At 38.6% G+C, this 19,802-nt stretch overlaps 1 protein-coding gene across 1 annotated transcript in view; it reads right to left on the reverse strand.

Annotated features, from left to right (window-relative positions):
- LOC129765615 (tyrosine-protein kinase-like otk) overlaps nucleotides 1-19,802 on the reverse strand; it is a 191,195-nt gene that overhangs the window by 120,116 nt on the left and 51,277 nt on the right. Inside the window, exon 6 of the mRNA XM_055766027.1 lies at nucleotides 12,684-12,804. Coding sequence (XP_055622002.1) covers nucleotides 12,684-12,804 — 121 coding nt within the window. The remainder of the gene's footprint in view (nucleotides 1-12,683; nucleotides 12,805-19,802) is intronic.

Consider the following 19,802-nt stretch of genomic DNA (forward strand, 5'->3'; position numbering starts at 1 on the left):
AAGTTGAAAAAACTCAAAATTTAAAAAAATACCTACAAAAAATCTATCAGGCAGAAAATTTTTGAACAACAACTTTTTCATGTTTTCATTGAAAAAAATACAACTAATTCTAATTTTGTTCAAAGTCACGATAGCGATATATCGTATTCGACAAAGTTTTAGATCTTATTAAAATATGAACTTTTGTCGAAGACGTCAACTTTCTATCTGTTATAGTTTTTGGAATATAAGTCATTTTTGTATGAAGACTTATAAAAAAAATAATGTTTAGCTCGTAAATGTGCCCATCGTCCGATGTGTGGAAAACTTGTTGGAAATTTTAAGGGCTATTTATATCTATTTTTTCAGACTTTTAAAAGCATATGTTTTCGAGAAAAATTAATTTTTATTTTCAATTTTTTTTTTTACAATGAATTTTTTATTCAAAAAAATTCTTTAATGAAAACCTAAATAATTTCCTACATTTCATTCTCTGACCAACTTTTTGTAGATCTTATAGTTTTTAAATTATGATTTTTCGAAAAAAAAAGTTGAAAAAACTCAAAATTTAAAAAAATACCTACAAAAAATCTATCAGGCCTACAAAATTTTAGTCAAAGAATGGAATGTAGGAAATTATTTTGGTTTTCTTTAAAAATTACCAAAGATTATTTTTTTGGAAAAAAAATTGAAAAACAATATTTTTAAAATTAAAATTCATTCTTCTCGAAAACATAAGCTTTTGAAATTCTGAAAAAATAGATTTAAATAGCCCTTAAAATTTCCAACAAACGTAGAATTTACACACAAAAAGCAAAACATTATTTTTTTCAGAAGTCTTCACACAAAAATGAAATGACAATGAAGACTGCGACATACCAATTATGAGAACACTTGTAATACTAACCTCAGTCAACGAGTCAACCGCGAGTAATCGGTTACATATTACTAACATAGTCTAAGCAAACATTGTCAAAATATTGAACTCCCGGCCCCGTTAGGCTGATGCCATATGAGCCTTAATAAAATATATATTTTGGATAAAAAAAATGACTTATATCCCAAAAACTATAAAAGATAGAAAGTTGATGTCTTCGACAAAAGTTTATATTTTAATAAGATCTAAAACTTTGTCGAATACATTATATCGCTATATTGACTTTAAATAAAATTAGGATAAGTTGTATTTTTTTTCAAAGAAAACATGAAAAAGTTTTTGTTCGAAAAACTTTTTCCCTGTAAAAGTGCCCATCTTCCGATGTATGGACGACTTGTTAGAAATTTTAAGGGCTATTCATATATATATTTTTTCAAGATTTAAAAAAAAATACGTTTTGAGAAAAATGAATTTTAATTTTTCAAATAACTTTTTTGTCAGCAAAATTTTTTTCAAAAAATTTTTGGCATTTTTTTTTGTAAAAATTTAAACAATTTACGTTTTTTCAACATTTCATCCTTTGACAAGAATTTTGTAAGTATCATAGTTTTGAAGTTATAATTTTTTGTAAAAAATTAAGAAAAAAAATTGGCTTTTTCCAAAAAGTAATCCAATTCTTTTTCGAATATTTCAAGTATGCAAAGTTGCTTAAATGACCCATGTCTGTACACCCACAACGTTCCACTGCTATCTGAGATGGTGCTGCCAACTCCTAAGACGAGTTGGCATGAAATTCGTCAGCAAATGAACACAGCACTTTTATTATTTTTTTTTTGAGAATTGTTTTGTTCAAATTAAATTTTCCGTGTTATGATGTCTCATTCCATCTCGTCAAAACACAATTGTCTGTATATCTTTTGTCAATGGATGTATGCTTTATCGTTATATACTGTCAGCGTCTCAGTGCATTTCATTATTGTGCTAGGAGTAGTACAGTGAAAGCAGTGAGAGCAGTGAAAGTTCGCGAAATCGATGGTGAAAGAAAATATTAAATCTCACGCGCAGTATAAAATAACTTTCAAGTTTTCTATTCTTCATTTTTAATAGTTTTCTTTTTTTGAAATAATAGGTTGGCCCAGACAGAATAAAAGAAGCTGACAAAAGCTGAACCGGCAAACATTAAATCGTATAACTTGCGTATCTACAGCATCATATACCCTAATTTTGGTTGTATCCCATTCATTCGAACACCATTTACCCGGAACACGTTTACCCGAAGCACACTTACCCGAATGTACTCAAATACAAATGTAACAAATACCCGAATGCAACATATACCCTAATGGACATTTACCCGATTGCGACAAATACCCGAATGCGACATTTAACCGAAAGCATCATCTACCCGAAAGAAACGTTTACCCGAATGAAGAAAAAAAAGTTTTGTTGAACTCCTGTTGATAAATAGGGTAAACAAGTCGGATACGAAGTAAAATGAGAAATTGTAATGAGGAAGTTCGAAAATGATGAAATGTTTATCATGAATTTACTATGTCGTGATAAAATGTATTTTTTTATCCCATTTATTTATTTATCAGGCTCATTAGCATTTTATCTGTAACAGAGCCGGGTTTTTATCGTGTACATGTACATATGTTTATGTTTCTATAAATTGTAAATTACACAGTAGAAGTAGTAGCCATTTAGGCGTTAGGTTTTCTGTTCCATTACATTATGGTAAATTACACTGTAGTAGCCATTTAGGTGTAAGGGTATTCTATCTGTTCTTCCATTGTTCAGCAGACCGGACAGCAGAGACAGTTGATATTGATCATTGTTGGGTTATTTATAGAACAGCAGCCCGATGTTTCTTGCAGAGCAGAGCAGTTGTATGGATTAATCGATCTTTGTTCCACCGTGGATCGATCTCCATAGCTGATGATGGTTGCGTAGACGTAGTTATTCTATAACAACACAAAGATGGTCAATTGAGGGCCCTGAGTTTGAACTCACGATCGATCGCTTAGTAAGCGAACGCGTAACCAAGTGGCTACGAAGACCCCCTAATGATAAAATGTATTCTTAGGTCAATGTAATGGAGGCGAAGTCCCCATTCAACGAGGATACGGAGCCGAGGTGACGCAATCCGAGTCGGACGCCGACCCGCCGTTGGAAGCGGCGGCCTCTCACAAGCAAACCTGTGTTGTTCCATCGATTTCCCAGTGAGTTTGAAACATAGGAGACGATCCTTTTGCTAGGTCCGACCGAGCGTTAGCAAACGTTGGACGACATACGTTTACCTGGTGCATTACGTTTGCCCGGTTAATTTTTGCTTTGAGATATATATTTCATATTCCAATGCAAAAATTTACCAGGCAAACGTAATGCACCAGGCAAACGTCTGTCGTCCGACGCTTGCTGTCGGCGGACCGGTGTCCGACTCGGATTGCGTCACTTAGGAGGCTTGGGGTCACCTCAATTCCATATCCACGCTATATGGAAACTTCATCCCCATTGCAACGGCCTCAGAATAAATTTCACTACGAAAAAATAAACTTATAATAAAAGTTGCGCTGCGGTGGCATTAAACGTTTTGTCTATCCAGATGGTATTCGAGTGACCATGTTTCTCGTAAATGCTCTAGAATCTTGTCGTGTTATAATACGTCGTGTTATAATACGTCGTGTTATAATACACATTATCTGTATTTTTGTTATTTTTTATAACAGATTTCAGTATCTGATTCTATGAATTTTATGTCGACTGCTTGAAACTTACCTCTTTGTTCTATGTGTAAGGGCTACGTGATTCAAATGGTTGGATGGAAGACGCTTATCAGGATTAAATATGAAAACAGCTTCTAATTAAATATAGCTGTAAATATTACATTTTACTTTCGGGAAAATGTTGCATTCGGGTAAATGTCGCATTCGGGTAAATGTCACATTCGGGTAAATGTCGCATTCGGGTAAATGTTGCATTCGGGTAAATTTTCGTTCGGGTAAACGTTTCATTCAGGTACCTGTCGCATTCGAATATTTTTTACATTCGGGTGATTGGAATTCGGGTGAATGTCTTTCGGATAAGTGTGACGCAATCATATGATGCACCTGACGAATTTCATGCCAACTCGTCTTAGGCGTTGGCAACACCATCTCAGATAGCAGTGAAGCGCTGTACTGCCGTAATCTTGCAAAGTGACGCAAGCGCCAGAGGGACGAATTTTCATTACGGGACTTTTCGTAAAATTGCATGTATAATCAGTTTACGCGTACATTACGATAATCTGATCTGTACAAATTGTGTGCACTTGATGGAAAAACATTGCCATCGGCTTGATTTTTGAAAAAATGCCGTTTTATTTAAGCTATGTTACCAACGCTAGTTTGTTGTGAAAACTGCAAATTTTAATCGCTGTTTCCACAACCGATTGGCGTTCATCCATAAAAGTATGCGAGAATCTGTTTGCAATTATTTTCTCCAAAATGCCGCTGTTGAGCGGAGCATGAGAAGGCATCAGGGAGAAAAGTTCTACACATTTTCCGAAATTTTTCTACATATTTTTTGTTACGAAATGCGTTTCGATGGAGGATTTAGAAAAGTGCAGCTTTTCACCAAGTCCGACATTTACCCTTCAATCAACACTCAGCTTCAATCCATCTGAAAGAGAAATGAGCAGGTGAGAAAGTAAACAGCGTCAAGAAGCTTTATCGCTTAATACCTAAGGATAGAAGACATCATTGCCATCGAAAGACGTCAATTCTGCTAATCAACAATGAAATTGATGAGTTTAAACTAATTAGTTACAATTTGTATGTTCAATATGTGATCGATCAAGGATAATTTTTTCCTTTGAGATGAGTTTGATTTTATGAATTTAAATATTTGACGAGATTTATGAACAGAGCAAAGTACATGATTTGTAGTTCTGAAACAAAATTGCTATTATAAATGTAGCACTGCATGGGGATGGACTGTTTTGAATTAAAATGTTTGGCATGACGAGCTTTTCGGAAAAGTGATTTTCATTATGCTAAACGTTTATTACGGAAGATGTTGTTATGTGAAGTTTGCTGTCCCTGCTAATCCATTCTATGCTATCAGATCAGATAAAAAAATTACTTCGCATCACAATCAAATTACGACACACCATAGGGAAAATGGCGCTTGCGCCACTCCGGTTTTTAGGCTTTTACGAGGTCATTTTTTCACATTTCTGTAAAACTCCGCAGTTGTTTGAAAGCATTTGGTATTCTTTATCGATCTATAACAAAAAAAAAGTAAAATGTCAATTTTGGCGCTTGCGTCACTTTGCGAGATTACGGCAGTGTAGGTGTAAAGACATGGGTCATTTAAGCAACTTTGCATACTTGTAACGTTCGAAGAAAAATTAGACTACTTTGTGAAAAAAGCCAAAAAAAATATTTATCACTAAAATTTAAACTCGAAAACTATGATACCTACAAAATTCAGGTCAAATTATGGAATGTACGAATTTTGTTTGAAGTCAAGATAGCGATATATTATATTTGATAAAGTTTTAGATTTTATTAAAAAAAGAACTTTTGTCGAAGACGTAAACATTTTATCTTTTATACCTTTTCGCACTTTTGTTTGAAGACTCCTGAAGATTTTGTACTCGTAACATTTTTGTTTGTAAATTCTCGTGTTTGACATGTTCCGGACATGTTTCTAAATAGATAAAAGTTAGCAGAGCATGTGAATCGCAATAATTTACATACAAATGTTACGAATTAAACATCAATAGTAATTCTTCAGAGAAAAACATCAAAAAGTTGTTGTTGGAAAAACTTTTTCCATATGAAAGTGCCCACCTTCCGATGACTTATTGGAAATTGTAAGGGCTATTTGTACTGATATTCTTTTTTTATATATAAAGATATGCATAGTGCATTTTTTCGACTTTTGTTTTAAGTCAAATATGCGCCGTTTTGTTCGATGACTTGTTCCCAACGAGATGCCAACTTCATAATGCCCCTACTATAGAAGCTCGCTTCCTTATTGGCAAAAAACTCGGATAGCCAATTTTCACAGACCTCTTTTGTGGCTAACTTCTGACTACCTAGCTCGTTCGCCATGGACAAAAACAGGTGGTAGTCACTTGGTGCAAGGTCCGGACTATACGGCGGATGCAAAAGAACCTCCCATCCGAGCTCCCGGAGGTTCTGGCACGTCACCAAAGAAGTGTGTCGCCTGGCGTTGTCCTGATGGAAGACAATGCGGCCTCTGTTTATCAAAGATGGCCTCTTCTTCATGAGTGCTACCTTCAAGCGGTCCAGTTGTTGGCAGTACAGGTCCGAATTGAGCGTTTGGCCATAGGGAAGCAGCTCATAATAGATTATTCCTTGACAATCCCACCAAACACACAGCAGAACCTTCCTGGCCGTTAATGAGGGCTTGGCCACAGTCTGAGCCGCTTCAGCGGGCTTCGACTACGACCGTTTGCGCTTCACGTTGTGGTAAGTGACCCACTTTTCATCGCCAGTCACCATCCGCTTCAGAAACGGGTCGATTTTGTTGCGATTCAGCAGCGATTCACATGCGTCGATACGGTCAAAGATGTTTTTTGCGTCAACGTGTGTGGCATCCATACATCGAGCTTCTTTGTGAATCCAAGCTTCTTCAAATGGTTAATAACGGTTTGATGACTTATCCCCAGCTCTTGGCCGATGGTACGGCTGCTACTATGCCGGTCTTTCTCGGCTAATTCAGCGATTTTGTCGCAATTTTCGACGACAGGCCTTCCGGAGCGTGACGCATCTTCGACGACCTCTACACCAGAACGAAAACGTTGAAACCATCGTTGTGCGGTGGAAATGGAAACTGTATCGGGACTGCACAAATTTTATTGGCAGCTTGAGATGCATTTTTGCCTTTGTCATAGTAGTACTGTAAAATATGTCGGATTTTCTCTTTATTTTGCTCCATATTTGCGACACTATAACTCACGAACGACTTAACCAAACAAAACACTGTCAAGGACTATTATAGCGCGTAAAAATACCTTTCCAACAAGCTATAGTATGACTCGATACAATGAATACAACTAGAACTACGCGCTTACAACGACACCTCGCGGAAATACCGCAGGACTTTTTTGACAGTATAATAGTATAAGTATAATATATAAAAATCTATTTATTGTTTTTGTCTTATTCACAAAAAAATTCTTACTAATTCAAAGACTTTGCGGTTGGTTAACCTGTTATAAGGCCGTATATTGCCACCCACAGAAAATATTTTTGCCGCACTTGGAATACTATTTCAATGTTTTGCTCAACCAAAGACTTCTAGAAATATCTGGCAATACTCCAATTTTCTTAGGGCTGCTAAAAATGTACAAATTATTTCAGGAGTCATTTTTATGTAAAAAAAACCGCGAGCGCCGACAAAAGTTCGTTGAACATGCAACAAGTTGATAAGTTTTTCACTGTAAACGTTCTATTAAGGTTCTACTGTGTAAGTTCATACAGTTTCTTCAATAAAAAGAAGTGGCGTATTTGATGAGAAATTCAAATTTTATAGTTTTTCTTTCTTTCGCTTTTTTCGCTCCACTAGCGATATTGTTTTAATTTTTGTATAACCAAAGGCACAATAAAATTAGCCTACAAGACAGCGACAAGCAGTGTTTTTGGGGTCAACCAGCAGTGGCTATATTTTCAACTGTTTCAATAGTTTATTTTCCATCAAAGATAATGTTTTCTTCCTCATGTAAGGATTATGTTCTCTGAAGTTTGAGTCGATTCATTGCCTAGTTTCCTAGCCTTATGAAGGGTGAACCCAGGATTGCCAGGTGTATTGAACAGAAATATGGATGTTGGAAAATCAAAAGCCTGGATTTGTTTGAATTTTTGTCGACATTTTATATATTTAATTGCGAATTTCATTGAACATTTTCACGAGAACTTCGTTTGATGTTTGTGGAAGCAGACACGGTTTGCTGGCGAGCAATGGCAATGAAGTATTTTCCTCAAGGCAGGTGAGGAAGGAGTTTTGATTGAGTTTGTCCACAAGGGCCCTTCTCTGGACAAGAACTGCAAAAGTTTAAAGTCTCTATAATTGAACACAATCAATCAATCAACATTTTTACGTCTGATGTGTAAAACATGGCCTAACAGTTATTTCTTCGTATCATAAAGTCTGCTTCATTTAATATTGGAACACAAACAATTGCGTGTAGTTCAGTCATTTATTAACGAATTCATAATTTGTTTTTCATACAAATGTAGCATTTTCTTTACTCTTTCATAAAAAAAAATTAAAAAAATTATTCATTGCTGTTTCGAAGAAATTCTCGTACTTTTCCCGTAATACGGCACATTAGGCGGCGCACACCCTTTTCGTCCACCGTTTTGGCGATTTGATTCCACCAGTTCTTCATTTGAGTCATGTTCCTAACAAGTTTTCCCTTTGCCTTAAGCCTCCGCTTCGTGATTGCCCAGTATTTCTCTATCGGCCGGAACTGGGGGCAGTTTGGGGGGTTGAGGTCCTTCGGTATTACGCTGACCCCGTTCGTTGCGTACCATTCCATAACCGTTTTGCTGTAATGGCAGCTTGCGAGGTCCGGCCAAAACATTACTGGACGGTCGTGGGCACGAATAAACGGCAGAATCCGTTTCTGTAGGCACTCTTTTTTGTAGACTTCTGATGTCATTGTCTTGTCAGTGAGAAAGACTTTGGTTTTCTGTCCACAACTGCATATCCCCTGCCAAATCATGTACTTGCGGGCGAATTTATCCGCAAACACGAACTTAAATTTTGCAGGTACATCCCCCCGAGCCGTCGCCAAATAAAATTGGTCCCAAAGTCCGCCTTCACGTAGGTCTCATCGTCCATCCGTCGAACTTGGTCAGCACTTGGTCGTACAGCTTTCGAGCACGGATTCTGGCCACATTGTTCTGCTTCAGCGTCCGATTTGGCTGTTTGCTGGCTCGGAATGACCTTATTCCTTCCCGGAGACGAATTCGTCGCACCGTACTGTGAGCGGCCTGGAACTTATTGGCCAAATCGCGGTCTGAAAGATTGGGATTCCTCTTGACGGCCTTGATGACTTTCCCACGCAGTTTCCGGTCGACAGTTCCACTCCGACGCTTCGAATGCGGCTTCCGAGCCGTCGTCAATGTTTCCTTGTACTGCTTGATAACACGCCATACGGTATTTCTTGGCATTTTAAGCTGTTTAGCTAGCTTAGATGCCGACAACAATGGATTTTCAAGAAAACTGTGCACAATTTTATCTCTCCGTTCGGCTTCCATGGCAGTTGTTTACCAAATTCTATCGTTTGGTGTTATGACATAAATACATGGTGAAAGGTAATGAATTTCCCGACACGTGGGTGAAAAAAGTTTCCAAATCCGTCCACTATGAGCGCCACAATGAGCAAAAGAATTTGTTCCAATATTAAATGAAGCAGACTTTATTAGGTTGGGGAAAAAGTTATCCATTACCTTTTCGTTTGCTGGCTTTAGTGATCGATATCTCTCGTAATATCGATCATACAATTTCAAGTTTAGGCTATTTGTAAAGGGAGCATTTCACGCTAAAAAAAATCTTTTGCTTGTTTTTTTTTAATTTGTTCCATTCAGTTGTGAGTTAGAGGGTGTTAACAATGGAGGTCAACAAAGAGAAAATTCGGTCCATTTTACACTTTTTATATTATAAATGCGAAAATGCAAGCCAGGCCGCTAAAATTGTGATTGATGTTTATGGTGCCGATATTGCAACAGTAAAATACGCGCAATTCAATTTATTTTCAATTTTTTAAATTTTTTTTCAAATAATTTTTTTAATTTTTTTTCCGTGCAATACTCTAAATTGAGGGGCTTAGAATGCAAGGGGTGTAAGTGACTTGATCGATTTCTCTTCATCAACTTTTTCTTTAGTTAATAACTCAATTACAAAAACGTTCCAATTTGAGTTTGCTATAGAATCCGATAGATGAGGTTTTGACCTATCTTCCACATTGTTAATCACAGCTGAGAATGAGTTTGCAGCTAAGTTATGACCAAAAGAGACAGTCGATGTAGAGAAATCGATCAAATCACTTACACCCCTTTCATTCTAAGCCCCTCAATTATGATATCCACTGTCAGCAAATGGAACGCTTGAAGCTAGCGATTGACCAGAAATGTTCAGAATTGGCCGACAGAAGAGGTGTTGTGTTGCATCAAGGACAACGCAAGACCACACAATTCCGAGAGCTTGATTGGGATGTTTTAATGCATCCACCATATAGTTCAGACCTGGCATCAAACGATTATCACCTTTTTTTTTGCATTGCAAAATTTCCAGAATGATAATAAATTGGGATCAAGAGAAGGTTGTAAAAATCTATTGCTATGGTTTTTCGCTAATAAGGACCAGGACCTATGATAGAGACATTATGAAGCTACCTCTAGAATGGCAACAAATTATCCAGCAAAATGGTGTATGTTTGAGACAAATCGGACAATCCGAAGCATATTAAAAATAATTTTGAATTTCACACAAAAATAATGGATTACTTTTTCCCCAACCTAATATTAAACTTTCGAATTTGGAACCCAAATTATGGAATGTTTCCACCAAGGAAATAAAGTGAAATTGCCGTTCAGCCGTTTCATGTCTAGATCAAATTTGTTGACAAACATAGAATGTATCTAAGGAAATCACTGCATTAGATTACCATGGTAGATTCGATGTAGCAGATAAATCAACGTAAGAAGATATAAATTTTCCGAAAAAGGTTGTATTGGGCAAACAATCTGCATTTACCGTAAAAAAGTGACTTTTTTTGTCATACCGGAACTGCAAACCGAAATGTTAATTTCGAAGAGGTCCTCCAAGATTATTAACCTCTTCAGATTCCTCAGTTTTTTGGCTCGATTTCGTCAGACTTCAAATTCTAGGTTCAGGTTGCGTTGTTATTTGACTGACTCTGGTACGGGGGTGCTCAAACTAATTTGGGGCAAGAGACCCCTTTCCAGAATGAAGAGATCTCAACGACCCCAGCCAAATTTCATCAAAAAATTTAACTTCGTCTTATTCATCAAAAAATCGAATATGCACAAAACTCATTACCAATTCAAAAAATTAGCGGTTGGTTAGGTGAATGAACGTATTTCCCCATCAATAAATAGACATAAAATTCAGAAAGTATCATGTGTAAATAATAATGATTAATACAAATTACAACGATGATACTTTATACTAATAGGAGTACCGGTAAGTTCGTTCGTTTTTTAAAAAAAATAATTCATTCCGCAAAAATGGTTACAAATTTATTATTTCAAATATTATTTTCAAATATTTCCATCGCTAGTCACAACTTTTTTCCATCATTTACGGATCTCTTTGCGGAAATAATCGGCCGGTTTGTCGGCTAATCACGAATCGATCCAATTTTTGACTTCATCAAAATTGGAGAAGTGCTGGTCATCCAAGGCCACGTTGCATCGATCAGAAAAGGCAGTAATCGGACGGAGAAATGTGTGGAGAATGCGGAGGGTGGGATAGGATTTCAGCGTTTCCAAGTATGTTTTGACCGGTTTCGCGACATGCGGCCGAGCATTGTCGTGCTGCAAAACAACTTTATAGTGTCTTTGCTCGTATTGTGGCCGTTTTTCCTTCAGTGCAAGGGCTCAAACGCATCAATTGTCGTCGGTAGAGGTTCATTCGGTTTTAGCAACTCATAGTACACCACACCAAGCTGGTCCCACTTAATAGACAGCATAACCTTCTGGCCGTGAATATTCCGCGCGGCCGTCGATGTTTATACATGGCCGGGGTATCCATACGTTGCCCGACGAATGGATTGCCGTATGTGCTGATAAGAGCAAAACTCGAGAAAGAAATTGTCCGATTTAGGGCTGTCTTTATTCTATCATATTTTCTGTATCACACATTTATTCCATTGAACGGAGAAACATGTTATTTGCAAGTGGATGAAAAATCTTGCACGAGAATTGTGTCTGAAAATAATCTGATATTATAATGATGAGATTTAGTATAAGTACTAGGAATTTTATAGTAAAAGGTAATTTTAAAGTGTAGATTAGAAGATCAATCAATGAACAGTTCTGCGATTGAACTCATGAACGTGCACTTAGTAAAAAATGTGAATGTGACAACGAAAAATAAATTTTGGGTGAGACGAAGTTGTGCTAGTTGTTTCATATTTTCAAATGAAAATTTCAACAATTTCCTACATTTGGGGTGTGATATCTGTACCACGACCACGACAACGGAACACAATAATGTGTTTTCATTGTTATTGGAAGAGAGAGATCACTTTCTTCAGGATGACAGAATTATAAAATATGTGGCGAACACACTTTCGAGACGAATCCGTTAAGCAAACCAACAAAAACCCTACGAAAACCGGAGCACCCAGTCAAACACAAAACGCAAAACGAATAAAACAAATTGAAAAGAAGTGTCCACCGTGGAAAATTTCGCACCAAACTTTTCCCCGGACTCCTGCTGTCATGCGGAAGCGAAATAGTGTAGAAAACTTATTCTACTTTCACCCCCATTCCTGTGCTCTTTCTTCGCCCCTTCCCAAGATCTGTTGCCGGCATTTTATGGGACTTTTTTTTATCGTTTCTACTCATGCACCATCGCCTCGATCGCCCTCTGTGCTATGCGTTTTGTGAAGTCGGAACTCGTCCTTTTGCGATAAATTCATGCCAAAGGATGGCTGCAGTTTTATGCGGAACACCGCGTCTGCTTCTGTGTGGAAGCCGCTCTTTCAGCGCACACGCACGCACCCACCACATACACAAAGCGCACACAACGTAATGCTAATTCCTGAACTGAATTTGTGTACCTTCCCCGATGGCGGCAACAGAACACACATCAAACGGAGGGAGAGAATTTTCCGAACTACTGCTACTACTACTGCTGCTAGTTCGGTGGCCACCGAGACAAACGAAAACCCTTGAAGAGTCCTACGGAAACCACGTGCACACCGGAGAGTACAGTACTTGTGCGGCACCTCGCCTCCGGAGGCTACTGCCAATCCAATCTACCGCCAACGACGCGTTGCCAGGGCAACCCTCCCGTTTACTTAACCAACGGTTGGAAGGTTGGGAGCCATAAAATTTTATGGTTATTTTGCTTGAAAATGTAAATGGTTTTGCTTTGCTGCTGGCAAAGGCGACGGCGGTAACTCCCGACCCGGCAGCCGGCAGCAGAAAAAAGGGGAAAAGGCTACTAAATGTTGCTCTGCCCCCTCCCCCACACTTTCCGCCGTGTTTTTGTTAGTTGAAAACGGGAAAATCGTCCCCGCCAGATGAGATGAGGAAAACTTCTGGCGGTGATGATTCGATACAGACGACTTGGGATAACGACCGGCGCAGCGCCGTGGGTCCGGATAATTCCAAACGCGCTAGGGAGCAGCCTCTTGCGGGATGATACTGTTTTAATTTGATTCTGGGGAAAAGACAATTTGAATTGTGATTCGTAAATTAAATTAATGAAAAAAGGAATATATACATCGAAATGAAGCTACAGACGACGGTGCCGGATTGCAAGAATCCAAATGAATGACCACAGCAGGTCGATTGATGTTGTGAGATAAAATCAGAGAAGATCAAAGCTGCGCTTCGATGAGAGCTTGAACTAACAATTAAATCCAACCATCTCCCTCAGTGGGGCGGGACATACTTTGCAAACCAAAGGAAATGGGGAAAGTTTCGACCCAAACGGGGACACCAACAAAATTATTACCCTATTCAGATTAGATGGGAGAACACACTGCAAAGTCACACGCTAGCGTCGAATTTGGGCTTTCGCCGAAATGGTGGCTTCGTTCACACGCGTTGGTTGTCAGACGCAGCCGGGAATGTGTATCCTTTACAGTGTGTGTAGCTTGTCGCTCCAGGCGGTTTAATGGAAATATTACGTTTAATTAATCCCTTCCTGCATAATGAACTCGTTAGCGGCGCTGGGTCGGGTTAATGTGTGACAAACATTTACATTCGCACACGGTTGGAAACGTTGCTGAACCGTCAGGCTGTGTTCGTGCGACACAATACCGGTAATGAGTGTTTACGTTGCTTTTGCTTTGGTCCTCGCGACGCTTATTACCGCGGAGGAAAACATGGGTCATTTTTTATTCTCTTATAATTCTTGGAAACTTGTAGGCTTATCTGTTGTTGACCCAATGCGGGGAAGGACATTATGTCTCCATTTATCTGGCCCACTCGGATTTTCTTGCTCTAACCATGCCAAAACGGGGGAAGGGTTGTAATTAAAATTGCCTGATAAGAAAAAATTATTCATCTCACGAAAATATTTTAGGCTACTGAACTATGTTTGCACAACTAATTCACGAAATAATCAATTTGTTAAATTTTTTTTGTTTGACTCTATTAAATATGGGCAATCGAAAACAGAATTTTCGACACAGCGCATTTGCCTTTTCATTTTCATTTTAACCTTTTGTTTAAACCAAGTACCGTTATCTTTAATTCATGGAAGTTTCGTATTAATTCGTGGACAAGTTCACGAAACGTTAAAATTTGTTTAGGAAAAGTAGTGGCATAGAGCAGGCAGACGACCGTAAAGAGTCAAGTGTAGTCTGTACTGTTCACTTGTGTGTCTCAATTTTTTTTTTTGAAACTTTCCATGTTTTTATCATCCAAAAATAAAATTATTGCATCTGAGTTGTTTAACCCTTTCGCTACGAGCGTCGTCTACAGGCGACATCCGCGCGACGATCTGTGTGACGACACGAGGGTGACACTGCACATCGATCACACCAGCGCGACGTGCATACTTTTCGGCGCAAGGCTCCGTTCAGCGGTAGCACTCCAACGGAGCACACTGCCGTAGAGAAAGGGTAAAACTACTTTTCACACCTACCGATGGAGCATACTCTTTGCAAGCCCTCTCTCTCTCTCTTTCCCATCTCTCTCTCTCTTTCCCATCTCTCTCTCTCTCTCTCTCTCTCTCTCTCTCTCTCTCTCTCTCTCTCTCTCTCTCTCTCTCTCTCTCTATTTCCCCTCTCTCTCTCTCTATTTCCCCTCTCTCTCTCTCTATTTCCCCTCTCTCTCTCTCTATTTCCCCTCTCTCTCTCTCTATTTCCCCTCTCTCTCTCTCTATTTCCCCTCTCTCTCTCTCTCTATTTCCCCTCTCTCTCTCTCTATTTCCCCTCTCTCTCTCTCTATTTCCCCTCTCTCTCTCTCTCTCTATTTCCCCTCTCTCTCTCTCTCTCTATTTCCCCTCTCTCTCTCTCTCTCTATTTCCCCTCTCTCTCTCTCTCTCTCTCTCTCTCTATTTCCCCTCTCTCTCTCTCTCTCTCTCTCTCTCTCTCTCTATTTCCCCTCTCTCTCTCTCTCTCTCTCTCTCTCTCTATTTCCCCTCTCTCTCTCTCTATTTCCCCTCTCTCTCTCTCTCTATTTCCCCTCTCTCTCTCTCTATTTCCTCTCTCTCTCTCTCTCTCTATTTCCCCTCTCTCTCTCTCTCTATTTCCCCTCTCTCTCTCTCTCTATTTCCCCTCTCTCTCTCTATTTCCCCTCTCTCTCTCTCTCTATTTCCCCTCTCTCTCTCTCTCTATTTCCCCTCTCTCTCTCTCTTTCTCTCTCCCTCTCTTTCTCTCTCTCTCTCTCTCTCTCTCTCTTTCCGCTCTCTCTTTCTCTTCCCCCTCTCTCTCTCTCTCTTTCCGCTCTCTCTTTCTCTTCCCCCTCTCTCTCTCTCTCTCTTTCCGCTCTCTCTTTCTCTTCCCCCTCTCTCTCTCTCTCTCTCTTTCCCCTCTCTCTCTTTCTCTCTCTCTTTCCCCTCTCTCTCTTTCTCTCTCTTTCCCCTCTCTCTCTCTGTTCTTTCTTTTTTCTCTCTTGTTTCTTTTTCCTCTGTCTCTCTCTTCTTTCTTTTTTTCTATTCTTTTTTTTTCCTCTCTCTATCTTCTTTCTTTTTTTCTCTTTCTTTTTTCTCTCTCTATCTGTTCATTCTTTTTTCTCTCTTCTCTCTCTTCTCTCTTCGCTCTTTTATCTCTCTTCTTTCTCTTCTCTCTCTTCTCTCTCTTCTTTCTTCTCTCTCTTCTCTCTCTTCTCTCTTTTCTCTCTTCTCTCTCTTCTATCTCTTCTATCTCTTCTCTCTCTTCTCTCTCTCTTCTCTCTCTTTTTCTCTTCGCTCTTTTTCTCTTCGCTCTTTTTCTCTTCGCTCTTTTTCTCTTCGCTCTTTTTCTCTTCGCTCTTTTTCTCTCTCTCTTTTTCTCTTTTCTCTCTCTCTTTTTCTCTTTTCTCTCTCTCTCTTTTTCTCTTCTCTTCTCTTTTTCTCTTCTCTCTTTTCTCTCTCTCTTTTTCTCTTCTCTCTTTTCTCTCTCTATTTTTCTCTTCTCTCTTTTCTCTCTATCTTTTCTCTCTCTCTTTTTCTCTTCTCTCTTTTCTCTCTCTCTTTTTCTCTTCTCTCTTTTCTCTCTCTCTTTTTCTCTTCTCTCTTTTCTCTCTCTCTTTTCTCTCTCTCTTTTTCTCTTCTCTCTTTTCTCACTCTCTTTTTCTCTTCTCTTTTCTCTCTCTCTCTTTTTCTCTTCTCTCTTTTCTCTCTTCTCTCTTTTCTCTCTTCTCTCTTTTCTCTCTCTTCTCTCTTTTCTCTCTCTTCTCTCTTTTTCTCTGCTCTCTTCTCTCTTCTCTCTTTCTCTCTTTCTCTCTTTCTCTCTTTTTTCTCTCTCTCCCTTACTCTCTTTCACTCCTTCGCTATTTCTCTCTATCTCTTTCTTCTTCCATCTATCTCTCTTTCTCTATCTCTCGCTTCTTACATCTCCCTCTTTCTCTATCTCTGTCTTTCACTATCACTCTCTCTTTCTCTATTTGGAAAATGCACTGAAAGTTGACTTTAATGAAAAACCTGTTTTCCGGAATTTATTCATGCTGGAAACATTATTAAAATTTCGGTTATAAACAGCCAAAAATGTATTTAAAAAAGAAAGTTTTTTAAATTTTTAAATTTAGTTATTTTTCCGATTTCCTCCCAAATTTATTTTCACAATAGAGTAATTCCATGCCAAATCAGCCGAAAACAGCTAATTTTTACGTGATCCTCTTTGATTTTACTGAAACTTGGTACATATTATGGAAGCTATCCAAAATAACAATTGAGAGGCACAGAAGGAAGGGATATAAGTGACTTGTTCGATTTCTCTTCATAAACTTTTTCTTTCTCTTTAGTCCGATAGAAGACCTTTCTTCCACATTGTCAAATACAGCTGGGAATGTATTTGCAGCTATGTTATGACCTAAGTTATGATGTAGAGAAATCGATGATGTTATTTTCATCTCTCTCATTTTGAACCTCTCAAATTTTCATTATCATATAGTCGGTATTACACTGATGGACGCAAAAAAATCCATCCTCATTTGAAATCAAAGTGTTCGAATATCAAAAGTTTCCACATCCACCATTAAATTTGACAAGTATATATAGCTCTTTTCTCGGCCGATCGGCCACGCACCCGTTTGTGCGTAACTACGTATCAAAGGAAGCAAGTTATCAAGTTTAACTTTGATTGTTGAATTTGATGTTTATTCGAATAAATTTCAAATTCAACTTTGGAATAACAACGTCATATATTTAACCAGAATTTTGTACAACTGTCGATTTTGTGACCACTTGAAATTCCTCATTTTCGAAGTCATAAAAATCTAGAAGGAGAGCTCATGCAGCCATAATTAATTCCAATTATTCTCATCGAACGCTGTCTTTCGATACATGTTCTGTGTTTCTGTGCAACGTTATCTCTTCCTTATTTTCGACCTTTCGCATCGCAAGCATCGAGAAAAGTCGCAAATCATTTTCCGTGCCGCAAGGATTATTCCACATGTGTGGACGCGTGGAAACCCGACTGGCAGGAAGCGCACACACTTCCTATTGTTTTCCCTTAATGCGAATCATACCGGAATTGCTTTCCACGTCAGCATATCTTCTCGTCGGCGTCGATCCGTCAGTTCGGCTTCGGTTGCTGTTGGGGAACGATGCTGTTATTCAGAGATTTTTTTCTCTGTGCGCTCTTCACCATAAGCGAAAATTTTACGGTGCACATACCGTAGCTCATATGCATTCCTACACACATATGTATGCGGCAGTGGTCTTTCCTTTATGAAGAGAAGCATAGCCACATATGCACATTCGAGGAGCAGCGGCAGCAGAGTTCAGCGCTTTCGAGATTTCTGCTGTTCCGATGCTGTTCCCTTCTCATCTGTGCGCTTAGTTTTTCTGATTTTCAATTTGAATGCATTTCATTGCCTGGACCGTAGCGCATAAAATATGTATATGTGAACTTTCATAATCTTTTCAGCGCAGAAAAGCGAACGAGCTTAAGAGTACTTATTATGCAATGTATGTGGAGCGATTATAATCGGCATGTCAGTGGAAGAGAGAAAGGACGTTGACTTTTTCGAGAAGGAAACCCGGAACGAGCATAGGATTGTAATCTTGAAATGCATTTTAACACAGTTTGTTCCAGAACGCATTGTGGTTTTGTGGCTAGAGGGCTAGTTACAGAATCGGTACTCCGTTACCATTGTGATGAAGCCCCCGCACACACACACATACACTCATATTCCGAACGACATCCGATGAATAGAATTCTTTCAGCGAGCACTCCATCATTTTGTTCAACCCACAAAACAAGCATATGCACATATGCTAATAATGGGAACTTTTCTAAAAATTAGCGTAATTCAACCTCCCCTTTTTTCCCTGAAATCATCGAGATCATCAGTCCCAGGTAGTGTGAGCAGGTAGAATCGTATGACCGCCATCGTTCCACCAAATCTCACCGCACATTGTTCGAATGTTGCCCGTTTTACATACATATAAATCACGAGCGCGAATGCACTCACGTGAGGAACGAAGACTTATTATTTATTAGCAAAATGAAAGATGCCATTTAGCTTTTGTTTTGCGGGAGACCACAACGTTTCGAACGTCTGCGCTGGAGATGCTGGATGAACGCGTGGTGGTGGTACCACAAGCAAAGCATAGCACAGCATCCAGAAAACAGGAGGTAATGTAAATTGCAATAGCAACCAAAAAAAAAAGAAAGAATGCATTATGCAGCTCTTTCTAGACTCGCAACGATTTGTGCAAATATTTCTTTTCCCCCGGACGTGAGGATGAATTTCGATTTGTAGTGAAAATATGCAGCCGCGTGGCGAACATAAGCTGACTGGGGCTACAATACGATTGTGCTCAACACAATAAGTGTTTGTTTTTGTCCGGATGATAAAATGTTGTTTTTATATCAAATATGTTCTACATTAATTTTTCCTGACTCAAATCTACTAGCACTGCAAAATTTTAGTGATCGAATCTAATTTGATCAACATTTACCACACAAACAACGACATCTGAAAGCAATTTTAAATTGTTAGAATTTCAAGGAACATTATTTCTCTATGTTGTTGAAATACTAGCTGCCATACAAATAAAACACAAACTTCTGCATAACTCGAGAACTATTCAAGCAAATGGAGCCACATTTGGGATGTGAGGGTTTTTGGGTACGAGAAATGTTTCTATGATGGTATGACACCGCTTCTTCCTCTGGAAAGGAGAGGGGGTCCCATAAAAATAATGCACATATTTCAACCAAACATGACAATTGAAATTTTTTTTCGGAAAACGGGAAGGGAAATGGGAAAATTCGGAAAATTTAATTCCCATATGTTACATAGTGACAAGCGTTGTTAGTCCATTTGATGTTTGCGCCAACGAAATTGATTTTTGTTCAAAAGTGGAAATGGATTTTAATGTGATAAAACGCACTCCTATATCTTCTTCTATCTATATAAATAAAAATAGATCGCCGAATGTGTTGACAAGAGTAAAACTCGATGAAGGAATTATGCGATTTAGGGCTATCTTAATTCTATCATATTTTCTGTATCAAACATTTATTCGATGTAACGGAGAAACATGTTATTTGCAAGTGATTGAAAAATCTTGA

The sequence above is a fragment of the Toxorhynchites rutilus genome, chromosome 2 (assembly GCF_029784135.1).
Source record: "Toxorhynchites rutilus septentrionalis strain SRP chromosome 2, ASM2978413v1, whole genome shotgun sequence".
Classification (NCBI taxonomy): Eukaryota; Metazoa; Arthropoda; class Insecta; order Diptera; family Culicidae; genus Toxorhynchites; species Toxorhynchites rutilus.